At 52.0% G+C, this 16,374-nt stretch overlaps 7 protein-coding genes and 1 non-coding gene across 8 annotated transcripts; 5 read left to right on the forward strand and 3 right to left on the reverse strand.

Annotated features, from left to right (window-relative positions):
* Nucleotides 1-1,838: 1,838 nt before the first annotated feature.
* BZA70DRAFT_234383 (HECT-domain-containing protein) lies at nucleotides 1,839-6,627 on the forward strand (the record flags this gene model as incomplete). The annotated part of the gene is made up of 4 exons (XM_064910292.1): nucleotides 1,839-2,213; nucleotides 2,282-4,037; nucleotides 4,094-6,220; nucleotides 6,281-6,627. 4 exons carry the CDS (start codon nucleotides 1,839-1,841, stop codon nucleotides 6,625-6,627), a joined length of 4,605 nt encoding a protein of 1,534 aa, XP_064770995.1.
* A 317-nt stretch (nucleotides 6,628-6,944) lies between these two features.
* Nucleotides 6,945-7,037, reverse strand: BZA70DRAFT_t16. Its single transcript has one exon. It is a non-coding gene; the product is annotated as a tRNA-Arg (tRNA).
* An 875-nt stretch (nucleotides 7,038-7,912) lies between these two features.
* On the forward strand, nucleotides 7,913-11,505 carry BZA70DRAFT_31434 (uncharacterized protein). The gene is made up of 4 exons (XM_064915019.1): nucleotides 7,913-8,121; nucleotides 8,312-10,741; nucleotides 10,801-10,893; nucleotides 10,927-11,505. The coding sequence occupies exons 1-4, from the start codon at nucleotides 8,116-8,118 to the stop codon at nucleotides 11,353-11,355; spliced, it is 2,958 nt and encodes a 985-aa protein (XP_064770996.1). The 5' UTR covers nucleotides 7,913-8,115; the 3' UTR covers nucleotides 11,356-11,505.
* BZA70DRAFT_31416 (MED7 protein-domain-containing protein) lies at nucleotides 11,505-12,521 on the reverse strand. Its single transcript, XM_064915018.1, has 2 exons — nucleotides 12,235-12,521; nucleotides 11,505-12,179 (listed from the first exon to the last, which is right to left on the reverse strand). Exons 1-2 carry the CDS (start codon nucleotides 12,361-12,363, stop codon nucleotides 11,655-11,657), a joined length of 654 nt encoding a protein of 217 aa, XP_064770997.1. The 5' UTR covers nucleotides 12,364-12,521; the 3' UTR covers nucleotides 11,505-11,654.
* An 88-nt stretch (nucleotides 12,522-12,609) lies between these two features.
* On the forward strand, nucleotides 12,610-14,150 carry BZA70DRAFT_272613 (phosphatidic acid phosphatase type 2/haloperoxidase). The gene has a single exon (XM_064911689.1). It carries the CDS (start codon nucleotides 12,798-12,800, stop codon nucleotides 13,689-13,691), a length of 894 nt encoding a protein of 297 aa, XP_064770998.1. The 5' UTR covers nucleotides 12,610-12,797; the 3' UTR covers nucleotides 13,692-14,150.
* Nucleotides 13,809-14,149, forward strand: BZA70DRAFT_31414 (uncharacterized protein). The gene has a single exon (XM_064915017.1). The coding sequence runs from the start codon at nucleotides 13,918-13,920 to the stop codon at nucleotides 14,104-14,106; it is 189 nt and encodes a 62-aa protein (XP_064770999.1). The 5' UTR covers nucleotides 13,809-13,917; the 3' UTR covers nucleotides 14,107-14,149.
* On the reverse strand, nucleotides 14,151-15,181 carry BZA70DRAFT_272614 (uncharacterized protein). Its single transcript, XM_064911690.1, has one exon. It carries the CDS (start codon nucleotides 15,136-15,138, stop codon nucleotides 14,194-14,196), a length of 945 nt encoding a protein of 314 aa, XP_064771000.1. The 5' UTR covers nucleotides 15,139-15,181; the 3' UTR covers nucleotides 14,151-14,193.
* A 155-nt stretch (nucleotides 15,182-15,336) lies between these two features.
* Nucleotides 15,337-16,354, forward strand: BZA70DRAFT_272615 (uncharacterized protein). The gene is made up of 3 exons (XM_064911691.1): nucleotides 15,337-15,547; nucleotides 15,631-15,713; nucleotides 15,805-16,354. Exons 1-3 carry the CDS (start codon nucleotides 15,424-15,426, stop codon nucleotides 15,859-15,861), a joined length of 264 nt encoding a protein of 87 aa, XP_064771001.1. The 5' UTR covers nucleotides 15,337-15,423; the 3' UTR covers nucleotides 15,862-16,354.
* The last annotated feature ends 20 nt before the right edge of the window (nucleotides 16,355-16,374 follow it).

The following is a 16,374-nucleotide window of genomic DNA, read 5'->3' on the forward strand; positions in this document are numbered from 1 at the left end:
CAGCGAGACCAGGCTCGGTGGCAGTTGCCCTGCATCACACACCCTCACGGCAGCAGCAGCAACTAACAGAGTCTTCTAACAACGAAATCAGGCAGCAGGCAGAGAATCCACATCTGTCTATATACAACACTACTCTACGCTGTTAGTTGGCCCTTTATCCTCCCTGGTCCGATTGCTGCTTGTTGCGATATACTGACTGCGGGCTATTTGTAGACAGCCGGTCAGCTTCATAATCGCTTTCGGGTTTGCCTCAACGCATTCTCAGCAGAGCCTCTTGTCCCTCGAGTAGGATTTGAGCATACACCCGACGCATCCGTTGTGTTTGGATCTTGCTTTTGGTACGTTGCTCGCTCTCGTTTCACCGTCTCTGTCGTCATGCAGGGCTAGGAAATCGGTACTTGTGCGCCGCTAACCGAAACCGCTTCACTGTCTTGCAGTTACACCCTCGGTCCCAAGATCTCCCCGCCCTCCTACCCATACGGTCTTTCCATTCTCCTTGCAATCTTTACAGCCGACAACGACCGTGACGGCATGAAATATAACTACTACTGATTCCCAATACAACAAGTACGCCAGTGCCGAATTGTATTAACCGACCATTTCGCCGCCGTTGTGTCGCCGCGCCCGAATACCGACACACTGCAGACGATAATCTTATGGACGCCAGATCCCGAAGAAAGAAACCATCCGCCGAACGCAATCCAGAGACTTCTGACTCTTTCTTCCCGTCAACCGCCACCACCACCTCTTCTGCCGCGACCGAATCATCCACAGCGACTAGTACCACAGCAGCAGAGTCATCTCTTTCCTCACTACCCCAGAAGACGACGTTCCAGTTTCGTGGTCGAAGCCGCCGTCATCAAGCCCAGCCCGAATCTACAACCTCGCTCGCTATAGCTTCTCCCGCTGCGTTGTCCGGTCGCTCTTCATCTAACAGAAAGCTCTCTCATTTGACCTCTGAGGCAGCATCACCGGATTCTTCATCTCACTACACAAGGTATGTCTGAGAATTTGCTGCTACTGTGCCTGGGCAGTTTTGACTAACCTGATTCACTCGTATTTTCAGATCTCGCGCTGCCAATCTAGCTACCGAACAACTTCTACCAACTTCATCGCGACGCAAACGGTTCCAGCACCCAACCGAGCAACCACCAGATCTGTCTCCGGATTCTTCGGCACACAAGGAAGAAACCACAAACCTACGATCATCGAAACGCGCCCGACGATCTGCCGATTTCGCGCCTTCGGGAAATTCAGAACTGTCCGCAGAGAAATCCAAAAGTAGCGAGCATAAGAGAAAGATGTCTAAGCCAATGTCTGGTTCGTCAAGAGAGTCGGGTTCGAGCAAGGGTAAAAGCAGCCGAACGCCTGCTTCTGGTGGCGGCCGACGTGCCCGAAGCCATCATGACCTCGAAGAAGAGCTGATGGATCTCGAGAGCGTGCGGGCTGCCGTGGCTGCCGAGGCCGCAGAGAGCAGCGCACCCGGACAGCGGAGCGGATTTTCGCCAAGCCGTCATCACACTCTTGCTAGTTTGATGGCTGGTCTAGATGATGATGGCGATGACGACCAAGAAGAAACAGGAAGCTATAGCGAAGGGTTCAGGGGTACTCACGACCCCGAAGAAGACGACGATCACCACGAAACAGGCCTTGACAGTCGAAGCGGTGCCGCTGCTGTGAGTGAGAACGACGGAAACAATGACGACGATGACGATGACGAGGAAGAGGAAGAAGACGACTCAGACCGGGGATCCATGAACTCATTCGCAATGGCGGGCTCTGGTGCTAACGGAATCTCCATGCTCTTCCCCCAAGACGTCACCGGATCTGATATCGGAATGGGTGGTATGATGTCTGAGCTGTCTATGCGATTCAGAGACCTCTTCTTGAACCTGAAGCAACGCGAAAACCCAGACATTCGTATGGCCGCTCTTCGCGAGCTGTCCATTCTGATTATAATGTCTACAGAGGACATGTTTTCCTCTGGGTTTTCGTCGGACCAGATTGTGCGTGAACTGGTCGACATCATGTCTAGTCCCATCTACGGTGAAGACGACCCCGAGTCGGTCTCGATCGCTTGTCGTTGCCTGGCAAACTTTATGGACTCATTGCCACAGACCACAAGAATTGTTGCCTACAGCGGAGCTGTTCCGGTTCTGTGTCAAAAGTTACTAGAGGTTGACTATATCGACTTGGCCGAGCAGGCCTTGAACGTGAGTACCTCCATTTCTTTATTTTTTACTTGCTGTTATGCAACGTGAATGCTAACATCGATTTGCAGACCCTCAAAGTAATCTCAGCGGACTACCCGATCATCGTGGCTCGGGAAGGCGGTCTCGCAGGTTGCCTCATGTTTTTGGACTTCTTCGCTACAAGCGTGCAACGCACAGCAGTGACAATAGCGGCAAACTGCAGTCGAAACATTCCAGTGAGCTGCTTCCCCACAGTCCGCGATGTTATGCCGACCCTCCTCAATGTTCTGATGGGCACCGATCAAAAAGTCGTGGAGCAAGGTTGTCTGAGTGTAGCCCGTCTTATCGAAAGTTTCAGACATCACCCTACTGAGCTCGAAGAACTCGTGAGCTCGGACTTGCTGCAGAAGATGATGGACATGATGATCCCCGGACCCAGCAACGTCGTCGGCCCATCTGCTGTCTCGTACTTCCTGAAAGCACTCTCGTTCTGTGCAAAGGCATCACCAGAGCTTTCCGCAACTATGCTAAAGATGGGAGCGGTCGACATCTTGTACCAGATTCTTACCGGTGTTTCTGCGCCTGCCGAGTCCCAGCCTGATGACCAAGCTAGCAGTATTTTCGTCATGCAGGCGGTTATTCACTGCCCCAAGGATCAGATATTAGCAACTTTGAACGTAATCTGTGAGCTGCTTCCCGGTATCCAGAAAGAGGATCTAGCCGAGAGTCCGACGTATATGGAGACAATGGACATGCTGAATTTCGGTACACCGGAAGCTAACGCAAAGAGAGCCGAGATTCTTAAAACTTGCCAGCCACAAGTGCGGCGGTTTGTCAAGATCTTCTTGCCTGTCTTGCTGGATGTGTACTCCTGCACTGCTGATTTGAATGTCAGACAGAAGGTTGTTACCGCGTTTCTTCGAATGTTTTTGAACATCGACGGCGATATTCTGTATGAGGGCCTGAAGACGATCCAGTTCTCTTCTCTTCTGGCGTCGATCATTGCTCAGAAAGAGCAGCCAAGCATCGTCGTGGCCGGTCTTCTCATCGCGGACGTTCTTCGCCGACGGTTCCCTAATATATATGAGACTCATTTCGAGCGAGAGGGAGTCATGGCCGAGATCGAGCGATTGGCAGAGAACGGCCCGGGGAGTAATGCGGGAATGCCGGAAGCCGACGCTGACGAAGGCACTGACTGCGGCAGTGAGATCGCAATTGAGGAGCGCTATGATGACGAGGAGACCGATTATGGCCATGAAGACGAGGATGAGCGTATGCGCGATGACGATAACGAGGGCGAAGACGAAGACGGTGATGAGGACGAGGACGAGGAGGAAGAAGATGGAGAAGAAGAGGAAGAAAAGTCCAAGTTCTCGTCCATGCGCAACCGCTACTCCTCATCTGACCTCCACTACCGGTCCTCGCTCGAGAGCTGGATCTCCACTTTTGCGCAGAAATTCCTTGAAAAATACAGGCCGCCAGAATCGAGGTCGGGCGCTGATGCCGAGTCTGGGTTGAATGAGTTACGCATGTTTTCCAGCAAGCTGGTAGCAGGGCAGGATCTTGCCGGATGGCTTGGCGAGCTCGCTACTCATTTCAATACAGAGGCCTTGACGAGCATTTCGAGTTATGAGCTCGTGCACTCTGGGATCGTGAAGGCTCTATTGTCTTTACTGACCGAGGGCGCTACTGAAGAAGAAAAGCTGGCCTCCAGAAAAGAGTTTATGAAGGCGTTCATGAAGTCAGATGGAAGCTCGATTTCGCCATTCGCCGTACTGATCAGCAAGCTTCAGGAGTCTTTAATGAGACTGGAGAAGTTCGAGGTCGTTACGGCTGGTATTCCTGGTATGTTTACATTATGTTGATTGATAAGTAGAAGTGATAGCTGACACCGGTCATAGATGCGAATGAGAACCCGATCGAGGTAATGTCAGGACCTGTCCGCCTGAGACTCAGCAGCGACGATGCCGACGGAGAAGGCGCCGAAATGATCGTCTCTATCCCCGCGATCTCCACGGTGAAGACTCTAGATGACTATCTCCGAGTTCGCATTGGCGACAGGGCGACCGGAACGCCTACGGGTCGGTTCAAGTCTGGTTCGAGTCTGCTCAACAGCTCGTTTCCCTCTTTTGCGTCGTTTGCGGCCTCTGCAAACAACTCTTCACGCGAAGAAGGCAATGGTCAGCAGAAAGGTGACGACAGTGATGAGGCGGGTGAAGGATCTTCGACGACGACCGCAAAAGCAGAGGCTTCTTCGTCAGCTAATGAATCTAACAAAGACAAGGCTGATGCAGAGGACGGTAAAAACTCGTGGGAGGCGAGCGAGTCAGTTGTTAATCGTCTTGAAGGTTATATGACCACCAATGAATCCAATACTGCAGAGGAGAGTGACTCGGCCGCAACGCCCGCTGCCGAATCCGGAAACGGTACCCCGACTGAATCGCCTGTTGCAGCGCAGATCAGACCTAGACGCGCTAGTCTTTCCCTAGATCGCTTGTTACGAGCTACGGGCACGCTGACGCCGAAGCAGTCGTACTCATCGGCGTTGCAATCGGCTCCTCGGGACTGGCATGTGGAGTTTAAGAGCAATGGCAAGATCATACCACACGACATGACGGTCGTTGCCGCGCTTCACAAATATGCAGGAACCTCTGTGTTTGCGAGGGGTTCTTTAGACATTCCACATACTCTAAAGTACTCCAAAGCCGCGGGTCCCGCACCGGTTTCGGAGTCGAACGCGCTGCAGTATGGCGAGCAATTCAAAGATGTGCCCGAGTCGCTGAAAGAGGACGAGGCTACGTTTACAGTGTTGCAGTTGCTTCGAATCCTTCATAAGCTTAATGCAAGCGTGAAGGAGTTGTTTGCTGAAGACGCCGAAGGGGCGCATCTGTCGCCGGTACCGACTACGCAGTTCATCAACAGTAAACTGACGTCGAAGCTCAACCGACAACTCGAGGAGGCGGTGATAGTTGCGAGCTCGTGCGTTCCATACTGGGGTCGCGACTTGACGAGACACTATCCGTTCCTGTTTCCGTTTGAGACTCGTCGGCTGTTTTTACAGTCTACATCGTTTGGCCATTACCGGTTTTTGAACAAGTGGCAAGCACGAAATGGAAGGCTCGGTCGGCGCGATAGTAGTTCGAGCTACAACAGCCGTTCTAGAGGCCCGATTCTGCGGAACATGCGTCAGAAAGTACGAATTTCGAGATCGCAGATTTTGCTGAGCGCGATCCGGGTGATGGAGCTGTATGGATCTTCGCAGAATGTTCTTGAAGTGGAATATTTTGATGAGGTCGGTACGGGACTTGGCCCGACTCTTGAGTTTTACGCTACGGTGTCACGCGAGTTTGCAAAGAAGAAACTGGGGATGTGGCGAGAGAACGAGTCTGATCCGGAGAGTGAGTTTGCGTTTGGAAAACATGGACTGTATGCCCGGCCTCTAAGCGAGGAATACTTGAAAACCGAAGAAGGCAAGAAAACGTTGCAGATGTTTAAAGTATTGGGACAGTTTGTTGGACGAGCGTTGATCGATTCGCGATTGTTGGATATCAAATTCAACTCGACATTCTTTGCGGCGCGGCAGGAGTCAGTTGTTCCGTCGATTGCAGTAATGAACGCAGTCGATGGGCAGCTGGCGAGTTCGCTTAAGCTTCTGGAGAAGTTTGCTGAAGCACGGGCGAAGGTGATGAGCGATAAGGCGACGACCGAGGAGGAGAAGCGCGAGATTCTTCGGGAGTACAAGATTGACAATGTGTCGGTTGAGGACTTGACGCTTGACTTCACGTTGCCTGGATACCCAGAGTACGAGCTTGTTGAAGGCGGGATGGATAAGTACGTGACGATGGAGACGGTTGATGAGTACGTCAAGCTCGTGCTGGATGCGACTTTGGGATCAGGAGTGGAGAAGCAGATCAATGCGTTCCGCGAAGGGTTCTCGACTGTGTTTTCGTTTGCGGCGATGAGTTCGTTTACTCCGGAGGAGCTCGTGATTTTGTGCGGACAGGTCGAGGAGGATTGGTCTTTACAGAGTGAGTGGCGCTTGCATACTTCTTTTCTAGAAAGAAAGTTGACTAATTTCATTTTTATAGCGCTGTGTGATTCGGTTAAGGCAGATCACGGGTTTACGATGAGCAGCAAGACGGTACAGAACCTGCTAGAGATCATGGCCGAGTTCACGGTCGACGAGCGACGAGCATTCTTGCAGTTTGTTACAGGCAGTCCTAATCTTCCGATTGGTGGATTCAAAGCGTTGCTGCCGACGTTTACGATTGTGAATAAGCCGAGCGAGCCGCCGTTTTCTCCAGACGACTATTTGCCCAGCGTGATGACGTGCGTGAACTACTTGAAGATGCCAAACTATAGCACAAAGGAGAAGCTTCGGGAACGGGTGATGAAAGCGGTGGAGGAAGGCTCAGGCGCGTTCCTGTTGTCGTGATGTCATTACTGTTATGTTATTATTATTCGTTGTTTTTGTCGATAATCATCATGGTTTGCTTTGAATGTAATTGTACAGCAGACATGCTTTGATATATGTCTTGCAGTAGGTGTTTTATCTTTATTTGTTTGTTATTAGTGCTCATTGTGATTGTGTTTAGCGGTGTTTGTAATGAGAATATATTGGTTTATCATGAAATTCACAGAGATGGTTGTAAGTCTGTAAGTCTAGATTCTTTTACTATTTTCTTCTGCAAAACATGACCCTTTATTAATCGCATACAACAACAAAAAAAAATCCAAAAGAACAAAAAAAAGCGATGTTGACAGGATTCGAACCTGCAGCCTTCGGAAAATTTGATTTCGATTATGAACCGAAATCCGATGCGCTCACCATTGCGCCACAACACCAAGGCATTTTAAACAAAAAAATTTATCCTGGCCGCTATAAGCTACTGAGAGTAAGCACATCGGGTTGGGGGTTTATTGGGTTTAATAATGGAGCTTAGAATGGGTAAGGCTGTTTTCGGGGGGTTCCAGTGAGTGAGTGAGTGGATTGTTGGTTGAGTTGTTTTTTATCGCGCATTGGATAACGAGGATGACATATACCTGGATATGTGCAAGACGGTGGTGGTGACTGATAAGCGGTTGGCGGATATGAAGTGGAATGAACGACTTATAGAAGCAGATGCTTTAAAAATCCAAAAGGGCGAGGCTACGACGGATGCCGCGAGTGCCGAGATGAACAGCAGAGAGGATTTATTGGCGCAGAACAGTGATTGCAGACAGCTGAGATCGGGCCTGACTTGACTTGACGTGAAGCACGCTGAGTCTCTTGTTCTAGAAACGCTCACAGTCCGAGTAACAGCTCAAAAGATAAGATGAGCTGAGCCGTGGACTGAGAGAGAGCTGGCAGCCGAGCGAGCCGCAAGCCTGCCAGACCGGTGTCGGGCGTAGAGAACGAAGGGCCGGTAAACAACGTGGTTCCGGCCGCGTGGGAAGTGAATTCAAGAACAGCACAGCTGCGAAAAGACTGTTGAATAAACCAGACTTTTGTTTAAAATAATCTTCTTTCTCTTCCATCGCAGCCAAAACGCCGAGCAGCAGACGACAAAGCAAAGAAGCCCGTCGGCGTGAGTTGTGACTTGCGTGTGATCGTCACAGAAGAATCCGTCGCGCGTTCACGCGCATTTTGGGTCTTTGCTTGTCTTGGCTCTTCCCGCAACTGTCACCATCAACAACCTCCACCCACACGCTCTCTTCCTCCTCTTCCGCCGTCCCTCTCTCTTTGTCTACTCTGTCCCGGTGCCGCGCGAGCATCTATATTACTTTTTACTGCGTGCTTGTCGCCGGCCTGTGCCTTTTTCACTCTTTTTGTCTTCGCAACGGGTTTGCTTGGCTCCGCTCTGCTTCCCGCGACTCACTGGCGCGTCTGTTCAGCACGCAGTTCGTCTGCCCGGCTACAACCAACCCCCCGGGTTAGTTTCTCATGGAGGTCCGTTGCTGTTCCATTACCCTTGTCTTTTTGTTTTTTTCGCAGTTTGTCGTCCGTACCGCTTCCGACCGTGTGCCTCTGTCGGTTTTATTTCTACACGCGCCGAGCCTACGGAGTCGTCAAGGGGCTTTTCTGTTTCTGCGCAACCTCCTCTTCTAGCAAGCAACTCAACAACTCACACAACCTCTAGGTCTCGTCAATTCCTCCCCGCAGCGATTCCAAAGCTGCAGCCAATCTCGCCATCCCCGCCGCCGCGCGAAAATCAGACGAGGACGAGCGAGACAGAGCCAGTCAGCGGTCATCTTCGTCGCAGCAGTCCTCGGTCTCCTTGCCCGCGAACCACAATGACTCCGCCGGCAGCGTGAGTCCGATATCGAGTCTGTCGGTGCCGCAGCTGACTGTCATTACGCCGTTCGGAAGCGCGATGCCGCTCGAAAACATCGATCTCGACGAGCCCTCGGTAGTAGTTGCTCAGGAACGCAGTAGTATCCAGGCACTCAAGCGGCTCTCGTTCGAGGTATCCGCGGCCTCGGACCCGGATTTACCGGGCATTTCGCAAAATCAACAGCAACAACAGCAACAACTACAACAACAGCAGCAGCAGCAATCTCAACAACAGTCGTTTGGCAGCATACGTCCGTCGTCGCCCGCGGCCGACAGCGACGACGAAGAATCGATATCATCCACAGGAAGTGGCAACAGCGGCAAATCAAACGACCAACCGCTGCTCTGGGTACCCGCGCACTTACACCCCGCTCTAGCCCCGAAAGAATGGAAGACATATGTACAAGAACGCGTGTCCGAGATTCAAAAACTAGCAGACCGCAAGTCCTCGCCGTCCAGCACGAACGGCAACTCGCTGCAGATCCCAAACGCGGGTCAGCAGTCATCTTCAAGCTCGCGGATCGTGCGCCGGAAATCAAAGCTGTCGCGCGAAATCGACACGTCGGGCGACACGCCTGCCGGGTACGAGGACGGCGCGGACGTGCTTCAGGAACGGAAGGCGCATGTCGAGGTCACGGTCTCGGATCTGGAGTTGTTTGAGACGTATGCATTGCAGGCGCGATCGCCGCCTTCGTCGCCGTCTGGGATGCCGTTTGTGCGTCAACAAAGCGAGACAGCGGCCGTTTCTCCTGCGGCGGATGCCAACATCTCGAGCCGGATTAATGGACGGGGTTTAAGACGATCGACACATACGTTGAGGAAGCTAGGCAGTCAGTCATCGTCTTCTGCGACGGCAAGTGTGGATGACGCTGATTATGAGCGGGCAGTGGGCTTGATCCAGCAGGACACCGTCGATCTGTCTCCTCCGGTGCAGGCGCGGCATGGTATCTTGCAAACCTCCGCAGCGACATCAGCCGCCGTTCAGCACGTTACGGTTGAAGATGGGAAACTGAAGCTCGAGTTTGACGACGACACATGGAAATTCGACGAGCTCGAAAAGCCGACGGGCGAGCACTTGGTTGCGTCTGTGGCCGCTGCTGAAGATCCGACTACCCCTCGGAGTCTCGCAAAGTCGTCGGATGAAGACCTGGGATACTACCCGCGTCCGCACCCGCTCACTGCAGCTCCTTCCTTACAGCCTCCTGCGTCATCACAATCTCCAGCACCATTTCCGCGCTCCGAACCCGCGACCCGGAATTCTCTCGACAATATCTCGACAGACTCGCAGGGCTCAAGGTACAGCAACAAAAAGCGCAACAAAGCGACGGCGATCAAAGCCAGCTTCGGGCGTCTCTTCACGTCCGACAAGGAGAAGGAGGGCAATAGTAGCAGCGGGGGTCTTAAATCGTCATTTAACGACGCCGTGCGCTCGACTTCAAAGAAAGTCGCCAGTTTTTCGTCGGCGTCGGCGTCATCTTTCTCTACGCCGACGAGGAGTCAGAGCATGCCTGTTGACTTGGGAGCGAAGGATTCGCGAAATTCGATAGATTCGTCGAGCACGGATTCGAGTGTGGAGGAGAAGAAGAAGGATAGCAAGCTCACGAATATTTTCCGCATGAACAGGAAGAATAAAGAGGCAAAGCAACAGCAGCAGCAGCAGCGGTCGCATTTCTCAAAACTGATGCCTACAGAGGTGCGTCATCGGCGGTCGTCCTCATCCTCACTCTCGTCTGTGATTTCGGACTCTATGCTGTACGGAATCAGCGGCAACCCGTACGGGCGGTCGAGAAGTGTTTCACCGTCGCGATCGCCGGGGCGAAGGATGGGTCCGCGGATGAACGGCGGGGAACAAGAGGACGAGTATGAGTACGAGCGACCATATTACTACACGCGGTTTCCGTTGCACGTCGAGCGGGCGATCTACCGGCTGTCGCACCTGAAGCTTGCGAATCCGCGGCGGCCGCTGTGTCAGCAGGTGTTGCTGAGCAATTTCATGTACGGATATCTGGATACGATCAACCAGGATAGCTTGTACTTTCAGCAGCAGCAGCAGCAGCAGTTTGAGCAGCAGCAGAAGCAGCAGGAGTATTACGGAGGGGGATATCGTCCGTCTGATTTGTACGAGTACGGACAGGATGAGATGACGTATGGAGTGAAGGATGGGGACTATGTGGACGCGTTTGAGGAGCATGAGCTGTACGGGGGATACTATGATCCAACGGAGGACGACGATGATGTGAGTTTTATTGATGAGCTGAAAGTGTAGGGGGATTGAATGTACTAACAGATTTACAGTACGCGCTACCACCATCAGAATACGAAGACGAAGTGGAAGAAAGAGACGAGTCGGATGTGCGACCGCGACAGGTAAAAACAAGGAACCCGTATGCGCAGCAGGAGACGTATTTCGAAATCATCGAGCGGCAGCAGCGAGAGCAGGTGGAGCATGAGCAGCAGGAGCAGCAGAGCACGCGTGCGAAACGACAGGTAGTGCAGCAGCAGCAGACGATGCAGTATGCGCATTTGCACGCGAATCAGACGCAGCAGCAGCAGCAGCAGCAAGAACAGCAGCAGAAACTACAGCAGCAGCAGCAGTTGCAGCTACAGCTTCAACTCCAGCAGCAGCAGCAACTACAACAAAAGCAACTACAGCAGATGCAGCAACAGCAGCAGCAACAGCAACAGCATCAGCAGCAGTACATTGTAGCTCAGGCACCTTCGGTACCAGCGCGATATCATATTAAGGCGCGGGTACAACCCGCGGTGCATAATAGCGGACCACAAGAGCCGTCGCTGTACCGAGACTACTACGGGCAGGTGCAAGCGGTGGGAGGGAGCTACAGAGGATAAAGTGTCTATAAAGCAGCACTGGTAATGTCAAAAACTGTTGAGAAGGAATTTCATATTGTACAATTTTTATATCTTGTTTATAACTACCGGTGGCGTTTTTTTGTATTTTGAGTGTTTATATTATAGTTGCTTTGACTGCTATTCTGTTTGATTGTATATGAAATTTTTTGGTAGGGTAGGATAGTTTGAATAGTTGTAATATATTGCCGATTGTCAAATAGAAGAAGGTAGCAGAAGAACTCCAGATCGCCGATGAATGAAAGTCAAGTGTGTATGTACAATGTGAAGTAGAAGGGAGGTCACTGCTGAGAAGACAGAGCCGCCCAGATGCGCAGATCAGCACGACGGGCAGAGGCAGCAGGCGACTCGGAGTGGACAGCGAGAGCAGCGGAGTCGATCTGATGATCTTTGAGCGGATCAGGAGCGGTGGTGTCTGAGTTTTCATCAGTCGGAGAAGGCGCGGTGAGGGACGAGAGCAAGAGTTCCATGCGGTCGCAGGCGAGTTTTGTAGCCTCTGTCTGCGCGCGTTTCCGATCGAGTTGTTCTTCCATCATCAGGATAAGCGATTCGCGGGCCTGGTGGGGGCGGTACTCGTTGAGGAGATGGTGCATGTTGAGGAGGATTGTGCGGACGTCTTCGACTAGGGGAGGAAAGAGCTCGGGGGCGGTGGACATGACGCCGAGGAGTTCGAGGTATTTGATGAGGAGGGAGCGCGTGAGGGTCGAGAGCTCAGAGACGCGGTAGGCGGGGTCGGACGCGTCGGCGGAGGTGGTGAAGAGTTCTTTGATGCCGGCGGCTGCGAGGGGCGGAAGGGCGTCATTTGTCTGGAGATGTTAGAGAAGAGATAGAAGAAGGGAGACAGAGAAGAGGAAGACGTACATTCCATGTGAGCCCGAACGAACGATAGCGTGGGCCGGGAAGGGGCGGTGGCTGTGGACGGGGGGAGCCGGTGGTGAAGGAGGTGTAGGCGGCGGGAGGAGGAGGGAAGGCGGAGGAGAGGGAGTCCATGGGGTGTGAAGTTGGTGAGGTCAGTGGATTATTGTCAGTAATTCCACTACTATTCTAGTATTATATGCCCTATTATCTCTTATATCTTCAACAGTTTGAATATCAACAATTCAATGTTTACTTCTTCAACATTTCCTCGACCAACCGCGCGCGCACCTGACCGGGCAGCGGGCACGTGCCGGGCCCGGGCCAATGAGGGAAAGGGCACGTTGCGCGATAAGACGCTGTCACCGCCTCAGCAGCCTCCCCACAGCAGAAACCAGCTATCGGCCCGCTATCAGCCTTTTGTCCACATTCTACGAGCAGCAGCCCGCGGTTTATAAGTTGTCGATCGTCGCCGGGCCCAGACTTTTGCTATTTGACCAAGTGAATAAGCAGAGAAGAGAAGCAGACCCGAACAGAAACACTCGTCCATCACCGTCGTCTTCACCACAATGTACTCCCTCCGCACCGCCCATCACCATGTCGCAAAGGCGGCCCCTCTCCTCCACAAGGCCTACTTCATGGACTGGGTCTTCGTCTTCCTCCTCCTCGGCGGCTTCATCATCCTCACAAACATGAACCCCTTCTTCAACCTCTTCACCCTCGACGATCCCTCCATCCAGCATCCCTATGCCACCACCGAGCGCGTGCCCTCCATCGTCGGCGTCATCTACACCACCGTCGTCTCCGTCGGCATCCTCGTCGTCTTCACCCCCTTCCTCCACCGCAAGAACCCCGCCTGGGCCCACGTCCTCAACGTCTCCTTGCTCTCGCTCGCCCTCTCCGTCATCCTCACCGAGTTCATCACCGAGATGCTCAAAAACATGATCGGCCGTCTCCGTCCGGACTTCATCGCCCGCTGCATGCCCGCCCCCGGCACGCCCCTCCACGGCCTCGTCGGCATCGAGGTCTGCACAAACCCAAACCTCCAGGTCCTCTACGACGGCTTCCGATCCACCCCCTCCGGCCACTCCTCCAACGGCTGGGCCGGCTTTGGCTGGCTCGCCGCCTGGGTCGCCGGCCAGCTCAAGGTCTTCCACCCCGGCACCGAGCTCTTCCGCGCCTTCCTCGCCCTCCTGCCTCTTTTTGGCGCTGCGCTTATTGGAATCTCCCGCATCGAGGACTTCCGTCACCACGTCACCGACATCATCTTCGGTGCCGTCATCGGCGCTCTCGTCGCCTGGTTCTCCTACCGCAAGTACTTCCCTCACCTCGGCACCGCGAACTGCAACATGCCGTTCCCGCCCCCTGCCTTCAACGACTCGGGCATCGAGACCGTCGTCGAGACCGACTACTATGACTCCCTCGACGAGATGGAGGCGGCCAAGCGCGGTTACTCTGATTAGGCGCTGCATGTGATTTGTAAGATTAATCTGAGCAAAACATTGTCATGCAATCAAGTTGCGATGTTTTGATGAACGACCCAAATGATTTCTTTTTTTCTTTATCACATTAGATTTGTCTGTTGTTGCTTTACGATTTCTCCATTCTATGTCTGGTGTCACTTGCTTTTTGCATTTGTCTTTTTTTCCCTTTACGAAATGACTTGATTCGATCCGCTTCGGTGCGATAATGGTGCTTGTTTTTTTTTCTTTATTTCTGTGTTTGTTGGTCGACGGGGGCGCTATTTTTCAGTTCCTATCAGTTTTTACGAGTGGTTTTTTCTCACGATTTCCCGGTTACTTTTTCGTATACACAATTGCTTTCTTTGGAATCGGTTTTTTCTCTTTTACGTCTAGCTTTTTTTCATGCATTTGGTGATCTTGCTTGCTTAGAAATACATATCAATATTTAATATGATTACACAAATAGCTATATACAGAGACATAATCAAGAACAAACGAGAGATCACGACGTGATCTTGACGTTTGTACCCACGAATTCAGCAGGATTGACATAGAGCCTAGTCGTCTTGGGATTGTAAGGATCCAACTGGAACAGACCGTACTTCTCCTGGGTCTTGCTGTCCTGGTCATAGTACTTCAAAAAGTCGTTGACCTTCTTTGCATGAGTGAGCACGATGTCAGGAATCGGCCGACCAGTCAACTGGCCGAGCTTCTTTGCAACCTCGAACCGCGTGTTTATGTTTTCGAGCGGGAAGTCTTTCGCGTTGATCGAGGGAACCGAGGCGCTCATCGCAATATCTGCAAACTTGTTTTCGCGCCGAACAACTTTCTTCTTCTGCTTCGGATCAATCACGCCGTCGTTCTCCGGCCATTTGATGTCGACCAGCCCGAGCTGCACGCCGACCGCGATCTGCGCTATTCTGTAGACGGTCTCCTTGTCGTATATCGGCGAGCCGTTTTTCCAGATAGTGGCCTTGAACCCGTTCAGCTTCGACTTCCAGTTCGTGCTCTTGGCCGGTAATCCAATCTCGAGCAACTTGACGCCTCTGTATGCGTTGTCAGGGATGTTTTGCACTCCCTTGACCGGAACAGGCTTGATTTTCGACACGCGGTGCACGAATTCCGAGAGATGCAGTGGCTCGTACTCGCTCACCTCCTCTGCTTCCTCCCCGTCGGTCTCAGTCGACTTTGCCACCGCAGTACCCGTAGCCTCCCCAACCGCCTCCATCTCCTCCTTCTCCGCCTCGTCAAGCGCAATCTTCTGGGTCTCCTTCGGCTTCGCCGGTCTCAGGAACGGGATATGGCGCAGCAAATCCAAGGACGCCGGCCGCGTCGAGTGTAGACTGCGGCGAGCAATTGCGCGCGAGGGCTGCTGTGTCCGCTGCTGCTGCAGACAGCGGGTAAGTGCCCGACTGGCGCATGTTCGCGACGATACGCACGAGGCCATTGTGTGGTGTAATTCTGTCGTGAAGAAGAGCTGTGCGGAGAGGTGCAGAGCGTTGTCGCGAGTTCCAAAATAATTTTCGTCAAAGTGTGGAGCATAAAGGCAGTTTTGTTGTGAGCTTTGAAGCCGCAAAGTGCACAATTCAGGTTGCACCAAATATTTTCGAGAGCGGCGCCGATAGAGCAGAGCTCACTTTTCGCTCCTCTGCGCATAAAATCAGTCGACTCTTCCTCTTTTATATCTCTTTCCCTCCATTTCAACTCATTCTCATAAACAAAATCACACACAATGGTTGCTCCCCGCTCACGTCCTGGTCCAAATATGCGCCGAAGGGCTTACGTCCGGCCGTGGTACGTGACCGCGACCGATATCGCTCATCGGTGCACTGTGCTCGCGCTCGTCGGCGGAACCTGTATGTTGCAGCCTGTTTGCCTGTTTATTGAATCTGTTGGTGTTGTTTCTGGGATGTTTTGCTAACAGAAGATTGTGGGTTAGTGTACTACACCGCGTTCACCTTCCGCATGCTCTACTTGAACCACAAATACAGAAAAGCTGATGGAGAAGAACGGAAACGAATGGTGCGTGGAATTGATTTCTGTATTCTATCTACATCTTGTAGATCTCTCTACCTTATCTTTTACTAATCTGCTTTTTTAATACGACTTACAGGACGAGATGAGAAATGCTCAACAACTCCCGGAGCCAGTGAAGGAAGCGACAGAGTAACCAGTCAGCCTGATCTATCCCATCATTCACGCAAACACAACGACAAAAATCATTTACAAACAACCTGTCGAGGCCAGTAGCATCACAATCGGCCTCTTACGCTTGCTTTCATTCAATTCTTTTCTCTTCTTTTTCCCTGTTCTTGTCTATACTTGGGATCAATTCGTCTGGCGTCATTTCGTTACGAGTTTTCTTTGGTTTTGTAATATATTTTTACATTTATTTCTGGTGCAGGTCCGTTGTGGACGTCGACTCGTAGCTGGCGGATATTTGAAGAGTTATTTGAAGAGCTGTGAAGACATATGAAGACAGAATAGCCTGGGTGGATTGAGGATGATGACGGAAGTAGATCAGTGCTTTGTCTGGTCTCTCAGTCTGCCTGTCCTGCAATTAGTCTCTGCTGCTTTACACGATATCACTACTTTTGTACATACAATTAAATCCTCCATACTTCCATCTGTATTGTATTGTATTGTATTGTATTGTATTGTATGTATTGCCATTTACTCTCTC

The sequence above is a fragment of the Myxozyma melibiosi genome, assembly GCF_037950935.1.
Source record: "Myxozyma melibiosi strain Phaff 52-87 chromosome Unknown BZA70scaffold_1, whole genome shotgun sequence".
NCBI lineage: Eukaryota > Fungi > Ascomycota > Lipomycetes > Lipomycetales > Lipomycetaceae > Myxozyma > Myxozyma melibiosi.